A 20,260-nucleotide genomic window follows, 5' to 3' on the forward strand; every position below is an offset into this window, starting at 1 on the left:
ACTTCAGCGGCTCGACAACCCCCGCACCGACCTCTGGAACCAGCACCGCACTCCAGATCCCATCGCTGGCATCACAACTCCCTGCATGTCCAAGATACTGTTTGCGGTTCGTCCCGACACCGTAGCTGAGGGTCCCTATTTGGACAAGGTGTAAACCGACTGCCAACTAGAGACCCCATTTCTAACAATGAGCAAATATGCATGTGTGGTTTTGCTCTTGCGAAAATCTGAGCGTTGAAGTTTTCTTTCTCTCCAACCACGTTTTCCCAACCCAGGAAGTATCCAGCCTGCCTCTGTATAAGAAAACATTTTAGAAGTGCTGGGGAAAACCCCTAAAACATGCACGTTATTAGGTTTGCACAGACTCAAAAGGGAATTACAACACTAGAACTATTGCTTATTCCTATCTCCAGCCTCAGGATGGAGCCCTGCCAAAAGGTGCCAAAATAAAGGAATTGCTAGTATTCAAGCCCTACAATAGTACGAGCCCTGGCATAAACTAAGAGGCTATCAGAGCTCCTATATAATGAGATTGCTGCCACAATTTGTCATTGCACTACATTTCACCACAGGGACAAGTGCATTTTGTTATAGGACAAGTATATTTATGAAGCAACCTGTGCCATGGACAAGTAGATATTTTATAAAATTCCACACCCCTGGCAGGAGTTGCGTTGGTGCGCTTGTCAGCTGTACGTGTAACCTGGTTGGGGAAGAACTTAGCAATCTTTGTTAACTCAAACATATTACATTCATTTCAGTTTGTACAATGTCTGTGAACTCACAGTCTCCAATTTACGCTCAGTTAATGGCACAAATGTACTCATTGTTCTGCCTGTCAGGATTTGATAAGGATTCAAATGGTGATCTGATCCTGGGGTCATCAACAAAAACTGATCTTCTGATATGTCTCCCACCTGTATGTTGGCCTCATAAAAGATGACACATGTCCGCATGTCACCAGTGTGGTCACTTGCCATAAGTGTCCCATAGGTGGGAAACACTTCCAGAGCCTCTATTTCCAGAAAGAGGTCTTTGTCTAATGCTTCAGAATAGGGGCCCTGCCATTGGAAGAGAAAGTTCTTAAGTAATTCAACTAACTTCCCTGTTGATTCTGGTATGTCTACTATGATAGTGTACACTGCTCAAGTGAAGGCTAAAAGGTCTGTGAGTCTAGCCCTAAACTGGCACAGCAGAAAAGGTGTGTGACCATAGACCTGGTACATGTACGAGATACTCCTGGTCTAGAACATATCGTAGATCCATCCTCTTCAAAGTGAACAGTCATGTTTAACTTGGCCAGGAGATTACGTCCTAGCAAGTTGGGTGGGGCATTTGGGGAAAATAAGAGACCACCATCAACATGCTTCCCCTTTATTTCCATACCCGGAGGTTTAGTGAAACAAACCCTCATCACAGTCCCAGACAACCCCTGTGTGCTTGTGTGTCATTGATGAATTTGACAATAGGAGCCCCGTCTCATGGAGACAGGACCTAGTGGCCCCAGTGTTCATGAGGAAGGTGTACTCCGTGTCATAGTGGGTTCCTTGTCTAGCCTGTGGGTTACTGATAAGACTGGACACAAGACTACACTGTGGCCACATTCATTGGGCGCATCCTCCCATGTAATTTTGCTGGAATGGGTTTCCTCCCCTGACAGTTACCCCTCCTTGGGAGTTTAAGTGCTGCAAGGTGGGCTGCACTGTCTGTTGTGGACTACTGCATTTGGGGCACGGGGTAGCTGTAACTGCTGGGGTGGTATCTGTGGTTGAGGCGGCAATTGCATTTGGGGCTGTGGGAAGTATATCACTTGGGGAATCATGGCAGGATGTGGCCCAATACCACAAGATGGTGCCATTTGTCGGCCTTATACCGCCTTTGTCTGGTTATTAAGTTCATCTTTCTTTTTTAACCTACAATCTCTAATGGAATCTTGCAATAGTGGCATGTCTGTCTACTCTGTAATGTGATTATTCTATTTCCCCAAAACCTTCCACACTCCCTTCTTCCACTATTCCTAGTATTGCCCTCTCTAGGCAGCCTGGTTGGGTGGTGGCGGTGGTAATTCCTCCCTCTGTTTTCTTGGTCAACTTCTGGACCATTTTGGCTGCTGCTTTCTCTGTTTTATCTTTCTCACTTTTTTCCTTTTCCCATCTCTTCTACCAGAAATGTATTATATGTGCCTGGGTCGATGGCCTGGCATCTAAGGTCACTATATTATCTTGTCCTGCACTTCGGGTGATATACCCTTTTTCACTATGTTATAAAGCAGTATTGCACTCTGTCCAGCCATCTCCCAACTCTCCATTACTTCTTGTATCCATTCTGCTGAGGAATTGGCCTGGGTCCTCTTTTGGCTGCATTGTCTTTACCATAAAAGACCCAATGTCTGGCCTGTCTGGATACATTTTTCCAAATTGTCTCCAGACAATTCGACTTACTGTGTTAAAGGGTGCGCCATCACATTTTGGGTTGGCCAATGTCACATCCTTAACTCCTGCCTTTTGTGAACGATGTGTCTGTCTATTCTTCTTTAAGGGAACTTAGTAAACTTTTAATGTCCTCTTGTGCAACAGTAATCCCTGCTGTATGTTTTTCTAAAGCTGATCCATTTCCTAGCCTCCTCAGCGAGCGGTGGCAACTGCTTTTTAAATATTTTCTTTATTCATCTGGGGCCATGGTATGTATACCGAGGTGCCTCTGGGCCATTAAATATCAAGGGCAATTGTGTCAGGACTGTAGTCCTATGGCCAGTAGAGCGATGGGAGTCTTACTTAGGAGCATACATCCGCCACACTCTGAGACTTTCTTGCATATAGGGATGGTGGGCTATACTAAGGGTCTGTATACTGCACAGACGGGGATGTGAAGAGGTGGGTAGTGAGTGCATTGTGCCAGGTCGCATTGTGTGCATGCCCCGTACCTTTGCTCTATTTTAACTTAATTTCACATCTTGGTAGGGAGGTGGAGGAGTCGAAGGGGTGGTCTGAGACTTTCTTTGATTCTCTCATATTTGTTTCACAAAAGACCTTCCATAAGTCTAATGTGTTCTTCCTTTTCTCTAGTTTCTTTTTCTTGAATTAGCTTTGTAAGAAGATGACCATGTGTTCTACCATTGTAGTGTCAAAGAGCCTTCTTCAGGAAAGGCATACACAAGTTTTAATTTTGCTTTATGCCATTCTTTACAATATTTCTTTATCCAGCCCTTATCTTCTGAGAACACCTTAACCATGTGTTCCGAAGGAGACCCCATGTGTTTTTAGTGAACGTTATCTTATGTACTATACAGTTTACACTGTAACTGGACTCCTTCTTACTTCATGGGGTATTTCCAAACTTCACATAAACCTTTATTAGGCTATGAAGGTGAACATCAGATATAATTATCCCTTATTTCTAAAAAAATATATTTAGTTCACACACATTTTGGGCAGGTACATTTATGCGTGGCCTGAGTGTGACATTTGCTTGATGCAAATAAACACAATTATGTTATTGTGTATATGTGTATGTATGTGTATATATATATAAAACCTAGTGGCAGTTATTAGTTAGGACACATAGAGAGGTCGGACCCCTCATGGGCAAAAATTGCCTAATTATTTTTCAGACTGATCCACGGATGGATTCATTGATCCCAGATTCGCGAATCCACTTGAGGATTCACAAATCCAGAGAAACATTTGGGGCAAAAACACCCACTGTATCCAAATTCATGCTGCACACAGCCTAAGGCAGTGCGCAGCTTGGGTTTGGTTGCATGCAGAAGGGTTGGCCGCTGGACCTAGTCATCCAGGCCCCGTGGCCAAACCCCGCTGCTCACAGCCAAAGGCCGTGCACTGCGCTGCTTATATTCACATCTGTGCAGGCTAAGAAACTCACTTTAAAAAACAAAGTTTTCAGGGATGTTATATTTATGTTCTGAATTTACTCGCACAAAACCTCAGAAATATAGCAGTTATTTCAGGTAACTATAACTCGCTCCCTAAGGTAATTATACTCGCCCCTTCGCCTTGCGCAGCTAACTACTCCACATTTTATGTCACTGATGGCATCTTTGATACTATCGCTGCCACAATTGCAATAAAATTATTGATCAGAAAACTGTGCATGGCGAGAGTGCAAGGTATAGTTAACTTAGGGTGCAAATTATAGTTACTTGAAATAGCTATAACTGCTGAATTTTTAAAAGTTTTTTGTGCGAGTAAATTCAGAACCTAACTATAACGTCCCTGTAACCTTTGTGGTTTTTTTTCGGTGAAGATTTATATATATATATCACTCAGATCTTAAATTCTACTCTAGGACATCCCTAATAAACCCCAACAATAAAAGGTCTAACACTAAGTACAAGTCTATTATTTCAGGGAACTCACAAGACTGTTGCCCATTATTCCAAACAAGGTGGCACCAGTGTCGCACATGAACAATTTAAGCAAACTACCTACATAAATACTTATTCACTGTGTGTTATGTTTCATCAGGAAGAGCAGTTCCCCACTTCCAGTTCCCCACTTTTTTTATTGTTGTTTTTCAATCCATGCTTCTAATTATGATAAAATATTATTTTATGTCTTGCCGTGCCTCTCTCTGTGTCTGTATTTGTTTATGTGGGATCTCTGAGGTGTTTGGCTAATTTTCCAGTGTCTGTCCTTTATAATTATGATATATTATCCTTAGACCACTTCACTCACTACTCCTGGGGGAATGGTCTACTCTTTTTAGAGGTCTCCTATAGGGTGCCTTACTCCTGGAAAAACAATTGCGGCAGGTTTTGTAGATTTAAAAACAAACTCCAGTATTCTAAGAATGCAAAAGTCTTGTTCGCATTTACCTGAAAGGCAGTAAATTATATTCCTATTTATAGTAGCTGATAATTCTTCTTCTGTCTGTAAACCCTCAAAAGATTTGTGTGCGCCCCAGTCTATATGGTTTGATAATTCTCCTTGCCTGCAATCTTAAGGCTGTATAGTTCCATACTGGGAATAATGGTTAGTAACTATTATGGGGTTCATGAGACTACTATGCAACTTATTCCTTGGAGGACAATGGTCTTACATTAGTTCTTTGGATGGTTCTTTTTTAGTTGTCTGGCAGAGGTACTTCTGTTATGAAAATGTAAATTGTACTATTAATACATAGGCGTTCATATATTTCTAACATCAAGGGGTTATTTAGTATTTGCTGATCTACTAATGTCCGTTCCATTGGAGAAAGCAACTGTCTGACCGTTATAAAAATGTATAATTAATTTGAGAGTCTATTGTAATTGATTAGTTAACTGTTACGACATTAACCTAATTCAGTCAATTACTTTAAACCTTCATGTATAATGTTGTAACTATTCCCTCATAAGAATAGGAAATCTAATATATATATTCCTAAATTATACACTAAATAGCATAAACATTTATACTAACATTATTATGTGGCCACATTTCTATCTTATACATACCTTTGTGTATATATACAACAACACAAAATTTCATTCTAAGTCAACCAAAACACTACTGCATTAATTCTAAATTACATACTAGGGCAAGCAAAACATTACTGGTCACTTCCCTCTGGATTCGTAGAGAGTACAACTTTTCACTATTTTTCAGATCATACACTGATTACTCAGCCTCAAACCCTGTTCTACCTATACCACTTTGAACTATGTAGTTGAGTACCTTCTATCTTCCGGTCTTACTACCAGAATCCCTTAATGTGTCAATACTCAATCTTGCATGTAAACAATGAAGTTATATATTATTGTAAAAATTGTTAATATCTTCGCATATAAAAAAGGAACAGACCACATACTGTCCCCACCTTAAAAATGCCAAACACCTGAGTCCTTCCTGCCCCTTAGAAATGCAGAGACTTTTACAGAACAACTGCGTCTCTCTACCATCCAAAAGTGCGCAAATCACTTCTTGGGGGACAGGCAGTATTCAGGGCTGGCAGTTGGTGAAGTCAAGCTGAGCTTCTGGCTGACTCGCCAATCTGTTGGAGTTGGAGGAAAATCTACTAATAAAGGAAGGCAAATCAATTCTACACAATAATATGGTTTTAATCAATTGATCAATTGGGAAAATCAGCCAGTCTCAAAAAGAGACCAAAATCTGAAGTTCAAAGTTCTGGATTACAAGCAGTGCATGAAGGGGCATCCTGTCTGACTGTAACATATTCTAAAGAGGCTTGCGCTAAGGCAGTATCCACCCTTTCTTACCCCTGTGCTCAATGACCATGCAAAAACCATTTTCTTCTGTCAACCTCTTGGTGTGTTCCTTAAAACTAATGTGCAGTATGACCTGAATATTTCTGCAAAAGAACTCTGTTATCTTTTTCAGCACTTCCAATCATTAGGCTTATGCCAGTTCACTACTTAAACAGGTTTTAAAACTATCCCTCTGAAATATTAGTGTTGGGATTTGGAATTTTATATTTATGTATATGTCTACAAAATGTATTCCTGTTATTTCCCCATATCACTCTTTTCTCCTCTTCTGTCACCCTCATCCATGTAATATAGTGGATTTTTATAAGAGCCTGGTGACATGATGATAAACGATGAAGTGAATTTGTCAGCTGTATATCAGCAGAGCCCTGAGTTGGCTACAAAGGATCATAAACGTTATCCATAATGTATTTTTCATATCACATGTAATTTAAACATATGTTTGGTTGAAAATCAGTAAATAACTGAAATGACCACCTATCCATGAATTATGGTCAAAAATTCATCAGTGCGATTTAAGTTTTTGTAAAAAGTGAACTTTGGAATCAGTGACTATCGCAGTCATGCCATGGCTAAATAAATTAACAAATGTGATATTCGTTAATTTATTTAAAATGTATGAATCCACTGAACCTTGTCCGCAAGAGCGTCTGAGTGAACTAGGCCCAAGGATACCGGTGTCCAGTATTCTGATTGAGGAGTAAAAACGCAAGTGGGAAGTTACACAAGAAGCATTAAAACTGAATTGCAGGCGAAGAGGAATGCACATTTCTCAAGTCTGGTAATTGGATTTGCACAGTTCCCTAATTATAAACCCAATCCAGCCAGGAAAAATGATCACATGATACAGGTTGTCTGATATCTTTGGTGCCTCAAAGGCAGGATGTGCCTTGAATTTCTACAGTCCTCCCTGTGGAGAATTTTCCGAGAGTTGTAATTGCTGCCAGCATCGGTGCATGATCCTTATAAATATGGTTGCAGGACACGTATAGATTCATGCTGTGCAAGGTGTTTGTAAACGTCGCATCTGCTAGAAAATGATTTGTTTACAAAGCCTGGCTCTGACCTGGGAGGTGTGTTGCTGGTGTCATAAGCACTAAAACAGGCCCAGCACAGGTGAGCAGTTTTTGAACCCACCTCTATGAATATTGTTTTTTTTTTCATGCAATTGCACCGCAACACCTGCCAATTTGGAAAAAAATGTGTTTAAAGAAGAATAACTTATTCATTTTGATCGTAAACGTCAGTTACTAGCATACAAGTAAGTAGTTTTCCACAGATGATTTTCCTGTCTTGAGGTCCCTTCCTAATCCTCTCGGCACAGAGCCGCAGTGAAAATAATGAAAAGATGGTAGCACTGCACAAAAAACTAAGTATTGTCACACAAGAGAGGAGGGCTTGGCAGGAACGGAAAACACATCTATATACAGTGAGTACTACACCTTTTTTTTGCTGGTTCCATCGAGGCACGTTATGAAGTGCCCTGTGCTGACAGTCAACAGCAATATTGAAAAAAGAAACCAGAAAAAAGACTGCTGCAAGGGATTTTTCTTTTTTTAGTGTCTCCTTAACAGAAATTGCAGTCATTGTACACCATGATAGATTTTGCAGGAAGTTTGTAAAAACACTAAATGCTTGGGGGTCTCCAAAGAACATGAATGTTCACTCAGGACTATCATGGTATGCTGGATAGCTTTCTATATTATCTGCAAAAAACTATGCTAATGATTTAACCATGTTTGACATAATGGTGTCCTCTCATAAAATTTCAATCCAAGCTGTGAGACCGGTTAATGTAAGTCACAGAGACAAATTGTCTTAAGGATTAAAACTTTATAAAGGAATGGGGATGACATGTAGACTATTATATTTAATAGAAAGTGAAGCATTATCGCAGTGTGTCTTCAGTAGCAAAAACGGTTCGGGAAAAGATTAGATGCAGCCAATCGAGGAGATATTGTGTTGCAGATGTGCAACTTTCATAGACTTGACAAAGACATTAATACTGTAGTTTGAGAAAATATTTATCGCCTTAGCTACACAAGGTCGTTGTTAAGGGATTAGGGGCTTTTTGAGAGATGGAATGTTCAAAGTAAGAATGCCAAATACATTGCGTGGATTAAAAATAGCATACCTCAAGGAAGAGTAATTAGTCTTATTTTGTTTGATATAATAATTGGAGCTGCCACAGATGTGTTGGTGGAAGTTGGGTGTTATTTTGGTTCTTAATCAATCGATGGAATATTCTCATGCAATAATTGAATAGTGGAAACATGATTGTTGTTCTGGACTAAAATATGACATGTGGGTATCAACCCATGATGAACTTTTCTGTGGTACAAAATGTATTCAAATTTAGGCCTCTAGAAGTGTTGCTGGATAGAAAACAAAACACCATGTGAAAACAGTGTTTGGTGCAAAAACATGCAAAAATTATTGATAGCAGTGTCTGGTATGTATTTGCAGTGCACCAAGATTGTGGGTTGATCTGTGTAAAGCAGTGGTGCAGAGTACTTTGGATTAAAATGTCATTCGGATTTTCAAAGAGTTACAATTTAGCAGGGAAGTTTAAAGGACTCAGTCTTGTATTTTGGTAGCTGGGGTCTTCCTCAAATCAAGCGGTCTTTGAACATAAAAAAGAATCTTGTTAAGTTTGAAGCACTTGGTTTATTTACTGTAAATAACCGAGTGAAGCTCATCCTATAAAGAGTATGGGACTAAAGAAGGATTGGATTTACACCTATCGTTCAGAGCCGGGGATGAGGGACATCCCAGTTTCATATGTGGGTAAGGCATTTGAGCTGAGTATATGGGTGGGAGTGAATTAGATGGTGCTTCGAAGAATCTCAAATGGCCTTTATGAAATCGCTGGGTCTTAAGGATTCACAGGAGACTGTCAGGTGATATGAGAATTTGGGGAATCTTATTGGTTGTTAGTAGAACCTTGGTAATCTCATATTCTGCTGCTAGGTGTTTTTTTGCAGCCGTGTAACCTAAAAAAAAAGAAAACTCCGCACAAATGTACGAAAGGAACTGTGCATCCTTTATGAATAGTTGAGCACATTGTGAGTGACAATTCTCTGTTTTTATTTTTTAGGATATGGTGTGGAGGCTGCTTGCTTGAGACTGAACCAACGTGCTCCTGTTGTATCAGTTGCAATAATTTTGCTTTTCTTCCATGAGGGATTATTGCAAGCATATTTCTTCTTTGATGTCAAAGAAAAATCTAACTGCTGCTGATATGGGGACTCTGCCTCACTTATTGGACACCATAAATGTGAGATCACTGGTTTAAGGAAGCACGCATCAAAATAACAAGGCTATATAAGTATAAGAAGATGCCGGAAATCAAAGTTACGCCGTTAGGTAAGGTCAGCTTTGTAGGTAAACACATACCTGATGTCTGTTTCTGAATCCTTGAGCATTTGGGGCAACTGATTAGTAGTACACATTTGAGAAGTGTCCAAGAATTGATTAGAAAAATGGATGAGAAACACGATTTTTATTTCAATTTGAAATGGTCCAGTTCTTCTTAAACATCTTAGTTTCAGAGGCTTTCAGTAAATGATCAAACCCCATCTGGACGTCTCCCAAGTTCATCAGTAGAGTAGTCCTCTCTCCTGTCAGAAAACAGGTACTGCGAACCCTGGTCTGAAATTGTACTGTATACAAAAATGAAGGCCTTCTGCCCTGCTCATGTTGTAAGCAGGGGCGTAGGAGCCAATACATTTCTGGGGGGGACAGCCTTGGGGACTTTCAATCAACCCTATACAAATCGCTCGTAGTTTACGAACTGCAGGCTCCGATAAATATACACAATCATATATATTGGAAGTGAAATAGGGAGAAAGGAAGGCATGTTTTCACAGTCTGAAAGTATCTTTTATTGTTATTTACATTCACAAAGTAATTCGGTCAAATGTGAAAATAACATGTTGATTAACCTTGTATCTTCATGCACCAAGCAAATAAAGGTAGGAGGGTAAAAAGTAAGAACATACCCTTTGTGCCCCATACCCATCATGCCCTTCGCCTCACGCCAGTTGGAACCGCACTGGAGATATCAAAAGCGATTAGGTACAACAGTTGTAAACTGTGCTCGGAAACCATAGTTCTAATAACACTTCCACTCCTGTGTGTGATCTTGGGATGCTCAGCTCCACATCAGTTATAACTAGAAGCATTTCAACTGAAGAAGCTCTTGGAGGTACAGGCTATATAAACATGAATTCTCTAATCTCTGTATAAATTGCAGTCACTAATTTATTTAGAAACGGCTGTTTGTGATGCACCAAGTCACTGCGTATAAAGAAAAGACATTCACTGATTATAAAGAAAATACATCAGAAAATGACTAGGATAGGGTTATTACAGGCGAGTTCTGACATTACAGTGCCTTCTGGCACAGCTAGCAGTCAAGGTAAAAGGCAGATCGGGTCACAGAGCATAATTAATGCAGCTGTTTAAAGCAAAAAATGGAATGTTGCTTTTCTTTCTTTGCTCTACTTTAATAGCTTGGAATGACAGAAGCTATGCACTAAGGTTTTAAGTGGTTTGTGGGAAAGTTGGTGGTGTGACTATGTATTATATGGGGTAAAATACCCCCTTCGTACATAAGGATATAGGATATTGCAAGTCACCTTGAAGTTCATACCTTATAAACAAGCTTTGGCAAAGCCAAAAGGTCTCGCCTATGCAAGTTCTATTGCCTTTGCCAATGTGTTTTAGCCATGCTGTACACTAGTGAGACTACTATTCAGCATTGCTCAAAGTTAATGGCATAAAGGTGAATGATGCGTCATCGACTGGTGTAGTGTCATGGAGTAAGTAGAGTGTCCTAGAATGGAGCAGTAAACTAACTTTAAAGGAACAGGGGTCCCTTGAATAAAATGCAACACCACTCCCATAAACAATGACTTTAAAGTAGTATGCAAATGGAGTGTTTCATGCATTTATTCAATCAATATATAAAAGATCAAATGTAGTGGGAAAATATCAACAGGGGAAATCGAGAAGGACTGGTATTCGGGCATTACACAAGTTATCTGGATGACCCAATGTCGCCAATTACAAAAAAATGTAAAAAGTAGCCTACATAGTACAGTGGTTTGGAGGAGGCTGGCCTGGTTTGTAGTGGGTACCTATGGAACTTACACCTTATACCATGCCCAGTTATCCCTTAGTGAAATGTAGGGAGTGTCTAGAAGCCAGGCTTTCTAGGGGTAGCTGTAGCCAAGGCTTAGCTAGGAGACCTGCAAAGCTCATGCATTACCACTGTAGTCACACAGTACTCACACACATGAAACAAAATACTCAGTGTTACAAAAATAAAGATACTTTATTTTAGTGACACAAATGCCAAAAATACCATAGAGACTATACTCCCTTAGGAGGTAAGTAATACACCAATTATATACACTAGTATGCAGCAATAGCAACAAAAACAGTTAGAAAACAGTGCAATTAGTGAAAATCACAATGGTTAGAAATGGGCCTAGGGGACACACAAACCATATACTAAGAAAGTGGAATGCGAATGTCGGTTTCCCACCTAGGCAAGTGTGGAGTATAGAGGGGCACTGGGAGTATTAGAAAACACCAAAGGTAAGTAACAGAACCCACCTCATAGCCCAGGAAAGCAGGAGTAAATCACAATAACTTTCCTAGAACACACAAGAACATGAGGAAGAAGATAATGCAAGAAACAGAAGATACTTCAAGACACAAAGGGTGGATTCCTGAACCTAAATATCTGTGGAAGAATGGGAGTAAGTCCAAGAAGAACAAAAGAGTCCAGGGAGGACAGTAGCCCCTGCAAACCCGAATCAAGGTGCAAAAGAAGAACCACTGGTGAAGAACAACAGTCAGTACTGCACCCAAGAAGATGAATGCGGGTTCCTGGTTGGTGTAGATGATATCCCACACCAGATGGATGATTGCAGTCTGGTTTGCGTTGCTGGATTCTGCCAACAAGCCTTGGCACACGCAAAGCTCACGGTTAGCGGAAAATGGCACTGCCCGGGACCAGGAGGGACCTGGTGGACTCTACCCAGGATGAAGAGTCAGAGGGGGCTCTCAGCAACTCAGAGAGCCCACAGAAGACCAGCCAGCGCACACTGGAGTCCCCCAGCACGGGGCAAAGTAGTTGCAAAAGGAGGCCCATGCAGCACAAAAACGAAGGATCCCATGCCGCCAGAGAACCGATCAGGAAGCTGTGCATCGCAGGAAGGAGTGCTGGGGGCCGGAGCTACATTGTGAACAAAGAATTTCATAGAAGCCTGCCAACAAGCCTTGGCAACTGAAAAACACGTGGTGCACAGGGGTACTGTCTTGCGTGAGAAGGCAAGCTCTTACCTCCACCAAAGTTGGACAGTAGGACATCAGGACTACTTCAGTCCACCACCCGTGATGCAGGATCCATGCAACTCTTCAGGAGAGGGGACCCACTTAGATGGTTGTCGTTGCAGAGAGGTGCCTCCTGAAGCAGGGGAGTGACTCCTTCACGCCAAGGGAGATTCGTTCATTCTTCTGGTGCAGGCTGAAGACATGCTGTCTTCTGAGGATGCACGACCGGGAAACAGTTGCATTTGCTGGCAAGAGCTGAAGATACAATGTTGTAGAAGTCATCTTTGCTTCGTTGTTGCAGTTTGTGGTGTTCCTGGAGGGTCCAGATGCAGTTTCTTCGGTGAGAAGGTGAAGTAAAGGATGCAAAGGATTCCTCCTGAAGTCTTGAAATCAGAATCTGAAGAACCTCCCAAAGGAGAGACCCTAAATAGCCTCGAAAGGGGGATTGGTCAGCTAAACAGGTAAGCACCTATCAGGGGACGGCTCTGACACCACCTGCTGGCACTGGCCACTCAGATGCTCCCAGAGTTCGCTGCCAACTTGTAATCCAAGATGTGAAAACCCAGCGACCCTCTGGAGGAGCTCTGAGCACCACACCTGGGGTGGTGATGGACAGGGGAGTTGTGACTCCTCTTTCCTTTGTCCAGTTTCGTGCCAGAGCAGGGACTGGGGGTACCTGAACCGGTGTAGACTGGATTATGCAAGGAGGGCACCAAATGTGCCCTTCAAAGCCTTTCCAGTGGCCTGGGGAAGGACGCTACCCCTCCCAAGCCTGTAACACCTATTTCCAAAGGGAGAGAGTGCAACTCCCCTCTCCCAAAGGAAATCCTTTGTTCTGCCTTCCTGGGCTTGAGCTTCTCAAGCAACAGGAGGGCAGAAACCTGTCTGAGAGGTGGCAGCAGCTGGGGCTGCCTGGAAAACCTCAGAAGGCTGGAATGGCAATACTGGGGGTCCTCTAAGGAGCCCCCAGAGTGCATGAAATCATACAAACAGTGCTTGCAAAAGCCATGTGATATTATTCCAACATGTTTGATACCAAACATACCTATGTTCGGAGGTACCATTATGTAGCTCGGAATAGGTAGTGACCTATTTCCAGTACACATGTAAAATGGCATCCCCGCACTCATGAAGTCGGGGAAAATGGTCCTGGAGGTCGCAGGGCACCTCTGCTGGGGCAGGGGTGCACTCACACACACAGGTACTTTGCACCCTGCCCTTAGGGCTGGAGGGACTGCTATAGGGGTGACTTATAAGTGACCTGGTGCAGTGTAACTGGCAGTGAAAGGGTGCATACACCTTTTCACGCAGGCTGCAATGGCAGTCCTGCAGAAGCCTTTGCATGGGCTCACTACAGGTGGCAAAAGAAATGCTGCAGCCCATAGGGATCTCCTGGAACCCCAATGCCCTGGGTACCTAAGTACCATAAACTAGGGTCTTTTAAGGGGGCACCAGTATGCCAATTTTGGGTGAAATACTGGATTACCAGTATGCAACAACCATAATTTAAGGGAGAGAGCATAACTACTGGGGTCCTGATTAGCAGGATCCCAGTAGACACACTCAAACACACTGGCAAACAGGCCAAATGTGGGGGGTAACCAAGATAGAAAGAGGCTACTTTCCTACAAGGTTAGCATCCACAATAATGATTTACAAGCTTTTATACACCGACTTTTACATGAATGACTCAAATAGTGAATCAAGAAGTCATTCGCTCATAGTACCTATGCTTATGCCAACTTATGTACAATATCACAAATTCAAGTCGAGGTACTTTGGCCGATGATATTTCAATCCCCTAGACAAGTATCAGTATCATCCTAAGCCTCCGTTAAGATTGAGTTAAAGGGGTTACAGAGTGCTTGTAACCAAAACGGCGAAGATAAATCTGACCCACGTGTCATATGAGCGAGAAGGCAATCAATGGAGATCTAAATCTCTAATCAAACGCCAATGCCATAAAGTAGTAGTAGAGTGGAGTAGTGTCACAGTGTAATAGAGTGTCATAGAGTGAAGTGGCAGAGTGTCGTAGAGTGGAAAGGCATAAATAAGAGTGAACTGGAGTAGAGTAAAGTAATGTGAACTGGCACAGAGAAAGTTAGGTAGAGTGTTGTTGAGCATAGTACATTGTTGTATAGTGGAATGGCATAGAGGGTTGTGCAGTGGCGTTGAGTAGAGTATTGTAGATTGAAGTGGCATAGAGTGGTGTGGAGTGGCATAGAGTGGAGTAAAGTGGAATGGAGTGGCGTATAGGGAGTTGTATAGGGAGTTACAGAGTGGAGAAAGTGTTAGAGTTTAATGGAATTGAGTGTCAGAGTCTAGTATCATGGAGTGTAATGTCAGAGTGAAGTGTCATAGAGTGGAGTTGGGTGATCTAGAGTGAAATGGCAAAGAGTACAGTGGTGCAAAGTAGATTGGTGTAGAGTGTAGTGGTATAGAGTGCATTGGTTTTGAGTAAAGTGGTGTAGAGTGCATTGGCGAATACCGCACTGTATTAGCGTACAGTGCAGTAGTGTAGAGTGGTGAAGAGTAGAGGGGAGCAGAGTGGAGTGGCACAGCATAGATTGCAGTGGTTCAGAGTGCTGTGTCATAGAGTGATGCGTTGCATGGTAGAGTGGAGTGGTGCAAGGTAGAGTAGACTGGTGTAGAGTGCAGTGGTGGAGTGCAGTAATGCAGAGTAGAGTGACAGAGTGTAGTGGCATATAGTACATTGGTGTAGAGTGCAGTAGAGTGGCATATAGTTGAGCGGTACAGAGTAGAGTGCCGTGGTGCAGAGTAGAGAGGAGTACAGTTCAGTGGCAGAGTGCAGTGTTGCAGAGTAGAGTGTCATAAAGGGCAGTGCTGTTGAGTAGAGTGGCATAGAATGCATTGGTGTAGAGTGCAGTGATGTAGAGTGATGCAGAGTAGAGAAGAGTGGCGTAGAGTACAGTGGGGCAGAGTAGAATAGAGTTGCATAGAGTGCCGTGGCATAGAGTAGATTGCTGCAGAGTACAGTATAGTGGTGAAGGGTGGATTGTTGCAGAGTGGAGCATAGTGATGTAGAGTGCAGTAGCATAGAGCGGTGCAGATCAGATTGGAGTGGCGCAGGGTACATTGAAGTGGCGCAGGGTACATTGGAGTGGTGCAGGATACATTGGAGTGGTGCAGGATAGATTAGACTGGCATAGCATAGAGTTGAGTTGCGTAGATTGCAGTGGCATGGAGGAGATGATTTGAAAGTAGAGTGAAGTGCCCTACAGTGGAGTGGTGTAGAGTAGATTAGAGTGCAGTGGTGCAGAAAAGAGTGCAGTGGGACAGAGTACAGTGGCATTGAGTGCAGTGTGCAGAGTAGAGTGGTGTGGAGTTCAGTGGCAGAGAGTGCAATGTTGCAGATTAGAGGGTCCCAGAGTACAGTGGTGTATTGTGGAGTGGCATTGAGTGCTGTGGCGCAGAGTACAGTGGCATTGAAAGCAGTGGAATAGAGTGCTGTGGTGCAGAGTAGAGTGGCATAGAGTGCATTGGTTTTGAGTAAAGTGGTGAAGAGTGCACTGGCAGAGTGCAAGTGTGTAGTGTACAATGGTTAGAGTAGAATAGCATAGATTGCAGTGGCGTGGTGTAGAGTGGAGTGGTACAAAATAGATTGCAGTTGCGTAGAGTAGCACAGAGTGGAGAAAAGTGGCGTAGGGTGCAGTGGCATAGGGTAAATTGTTTCAGAGTAGAGTGAAGAAAAGATAGAGAAAAGATAATATACTTCAATATGCTTAAGTATGTAACGATAACAACATAAATTATAACGCTAGGCATAATGGCCCAATATGGCTTCTCCCTGTTAGCCAAGTTGTAATCCAGCCCTTCATTACCTAGATAACAAAACATTAAACATAAATGTTAGAAAAATATACCCTTCTAATAGCTAAATTGTGTGAAAAGGTCAAATCTGGGCTCAATCTCGACTTCACTGTTCCACCAACTGGTGTGATCTTAGGCAAATACAAATATTGTGTTTCGCAGAGTCTCCTTTCTAGCCTGCAGGTATCAGGCTGAGTGGGACTCTGTTTACTCTATAGATCTTCCTCATTGTCCTGCAGCTCCTCTTGAAGGCACCCTGCAGTGCTCCTCTTCAAGGCGGTGGCAGGTGATGCAGACAGTAATCATCCAAAACTCTTTTCTCCTTCTCGTGCCCTTTGTTCTTATGAGCACCCTTAATGCCCACAGCTGTGAACAGGACAAACAAAAGGGCAGAGGGCGCAGGAGGCCTCCTGGCTCACCTTCATTCTGTTCCCATCAGATTGGAGGATGGTCCCTACAGGGCTATGATAAGTAGCGCTTTTGTGCGCTAATGGCCCTCTGAATAATAGATGTAAAAGGGGAAATTATTTTGTCCCCTTGTCACCCCCTCCCACCCCCACCTTCGTCCCCCTCCCTCCAAAATCTGGGGGGGATACATCCCCTTCGTCCCCCACACTGCCTACGCCCATGGTTGTAAGGCACGTTTTGTGGTAATGTAAGTTAGGTTAGTGAGTTGGGTGTATACTTCTGGGTGTAGGCTGTAGGTGACACATTCAAATTCTGCTGAAACAAGTATGTCTTATCAATTCAAGTAAAAAGATTATTAGGTAACAGGGAATACAATATAAGTACCATGAGACCATTCACCTTTGTTGTGGGCATATCTAATATGGCCAGTGTGATTGTATTAAATATTCCATCTGTTCATTGCTTTGTTAGTGGCACAACATAACCATTCTTTTTATATCCCTTTCATGCATGTCTCTTGTTGTTTTTATTTTCTAAAAGTGTTTTCCCGGCATGGTTTAGGCAACGTGCTCTTCCCTGCAGTGAAAGACCGGATCCTAGATAATTTGCCATTAGCTCATTACTTCATTTACAGGCTTTCAATTTAGTAACCTCTTTAAGTTCAAATCAAATAGGTTTTATACATGCTTGGCTACCCGACTGGTTTTCCCAGCTCAGGTGGAATAAGGACCAGAAATCCAATGAAGACTCAAAATAGCCAGGTCTTAAGTAGTTACTGGAACAAAGGATGCTAGTTGCACAATTGCAATTAATTTGGTAAGATACTCCATACCTTACAGCCTAAGGAAGCAGAACAGCCGCCATGTCTGACCCTTTTATATCTATGGATAGAGCCTAAATTAGAATTTCCAGATCATAGTGCTCGCCTAGGGACATACAGATGTCTGAAAAAGTGAATGTATGCAGAACACGCCTGGTGCAATACTTTGAAACTGTAGCACAGAGCCTTGAACTTGATGAATTGTGTAATTGGGAGCCAATGTAGATTGCATACATGTTTAGAAACTGAATCATTGCAAGGGACGTTGACTGACTGTGTGACCCCCATATATAATACATTGTCATAGTCCAGTCTTGTAATTATCAAGGCCTGCACTACCTTTTTTAGGGTCGAGCCTGTGGGTACATGCACATGCATGCTTCTAGTGCCCTGCAGAAAGAAGGCTTGTGACTGAAAAAATCGTGCCCAGTATGGCACACAAAATTGCCAAGTTTTATTTTCTATAGCTAAATTTCTTTTATTTTGCCAAGTAGTTCTTTCTCGCTTTGCACTCATGTTTTCTTATGTTTTTTTTTGCTCTTGGGCTGTTCTACAAAGATGCCGATTATCTTGTACTAAATATTGCAAAGCAACATTGTTTCTTTTTTAGGTGTAATTTCTGAAATTATGTTTTAACAAATAACTGTGCAGTCTACCCCAATCCACCCCACTCCGCACCAGTACAATCCACGACAATCTACCCCACCTTTCCCCATTCCAATCCAAACCACTCACTCCCAGTGCAATCCACTTCAACCCACTCCACTTCAGTTCTCCCAACCCACCCCAATCTAATCTGTCCCACTCCAATCCTCACAACTGCAATCCAAACCAATCTGCTCACTCCAATTCAAAACATTCTGCCCCACTCCAATCCTCCCCGCTCAAATCCAAAACAATCTGCCTTACTCCAATACACCTCACTCCAATCCACCCAGCTCCATCCTAATCCACCCCAATACAGTCTGCCCCACTAAAATCTGTCCTACTTCCATCCAAAACAACCCGTCCCACTACAATCCATTTAAATCTGTCCCACTCCAATCCAAAGGAGTCTGACCCACTCCAATACAAAACAACCCACTCTAACACAAAACAATCTGCCCCATTCCAGTTCGCCTCACTCCAATCCAGTTCACCCACTCCCTCCCAATTCACCTCACTCAAATCTAATCCAGTCCACACCAATCCAGTCCACCCCATTCCAGTCCAATCCAAATGTACTCCACTCTAATCCAGTACACCTCACCTCACCCCAATCCAATCCACTGCACTCCAGTCCATCCTGCTCCAGTCCGATCCACTCACACCAGTCCGATCTGCTCACTCCAACCCGAAACAATCTGTCCCACTCCAATATGGTGCTCCCCACTCAAATATGACCTACTCCATTGCGCCTCATCCCATTCCAATCCACCCCACTCAAATCCAATCCAGTCTTCCCCAATATAATCTGCCACGCTCCAATCCAAAACAATCAGCCCCACTTTTTTGCTTTCACTAATGACCAAGCTGACAAAAATCTCTGGAATGCACTTCTCAGTTCAAAGAAGACATTTATTATTATTTCACCACGAGGTTCCTTAAAGGAGATTAGTAGGTCGAAAGCACATGTTTAAAAATAGTCACAGCAATGATAGGAAAATATATCAAAATGATTCTTGACTGCAATATACACAGCAAATGTATGTAGTTATGGTTATGCAAAGAATAAAGTAAAAATTCATCACCATAGGGCCTGCCAAGCTCTTTTATCTTTCTCATGCCAGCAAGAAGATGACCCGTTCAACTGCGAGAAAGAGATCCCCACCCTCATGGGACAAATGTCAGGCATTTGACATCTAATCCTGACCAAGGTCTTGGATATTCCACCGCTACTGAGCAGGGCCACCTTTTTATATCTTAGAGAACCGAAAAGGCTTTCTGGAGAAAACCCCTCCCATGAAAGAGAAATATTCAAACATGCTGGCTACTGTAGGTCGGAGTTGAAAGGAATGTGTTGAGAACTGGCCAACACCTCAAGGCATTCCTCCCAAGGCCAAACCGTCCCCTGCACTGAAACAATAAGTCTAGTACATTCTTATCATGCTGACTGACTAACTGTTTGGTGATAATATGTCCTAGCTCTTCGGTGAGAAAGAATACGAAAAACAAGTACAGTCTACCATGTGGAAAATCAGATCAACTGCAATGTATAACACTACGACAAAGTCAATAGGCAGCTAAACTGAATACAAAATGTAATTTATAACCTGTTACCACTAAAGTAACAGTTGACAGCTAAGCCAGGTGCAACGTTGTGTGACACGACATCAGTGGTCAACACTCAAATAACACTGCACCCACTCCAATCCAAAACAGTTTGCCCCACTTCAATCCAAAGCAACGTGCCCCACTCAGATCCATTTCAGTCTGCCACAATCCAATCTGCCCCTCTTTAATCCAAACCAACCTGCCTCACTCTAATCCCAATTAACGCACTCCAATCCAGATCAGTCTGCCCCACTCAAATCCGCTCCACTTCATTCCAATCCACCCAACTCTAATGCAGTCCGCTCCACACCAGTGAAGTCCACTGCAGACCAATCCAATCCAGCCCACTTCAATCTGTAGCACTCCAACCCAATACA

The 20,260-nt window shown here is 42.5% G+C and overlaps 1 protein-coding gene across 3 annotated transcripts in view; it reads left to right on the plus strand.

The window, feature by feature from the left end:
- Window positions 1–20,260, plus strand: part of INTS11 (integrator complex subunit 11) — a 194,762-nt gene that overhangs the window by 16,591 nt on the left and 157,911 nt on the right. For all 3 annotated transcript variants that reach the window (XM_069241076.1, XM_069241075.1, XM_069241073.1), the window contains one exon: window positions 9,324–9,592. In XM_069241076.1, the coding sequence (XP_069097177.1) occupies window positions 9,565–9,592 (28 nt within the window). In that variant the 5' untranslated portion in view covers window positions 9,324–9,564. The remainder of the gene's footprint in view (window positions 1–9,323; window positions 9,593–20,260) is intronic.

Source organism: Pleurodeles waltl, chromosome 6, assembly GCF_031143425.1.
Source record: "Pleurodeles waltl isolate 20211129_DDA chromosome 6, aPleWal1.hap1.20221129, whole genome shotgun sequence".
Lineage (NCBI taxonomy): Eukaryota > Metazoa > Chordata > Amphibia > Caudata > Salamandridae > Pleurodeles > Pleurodeles waltl.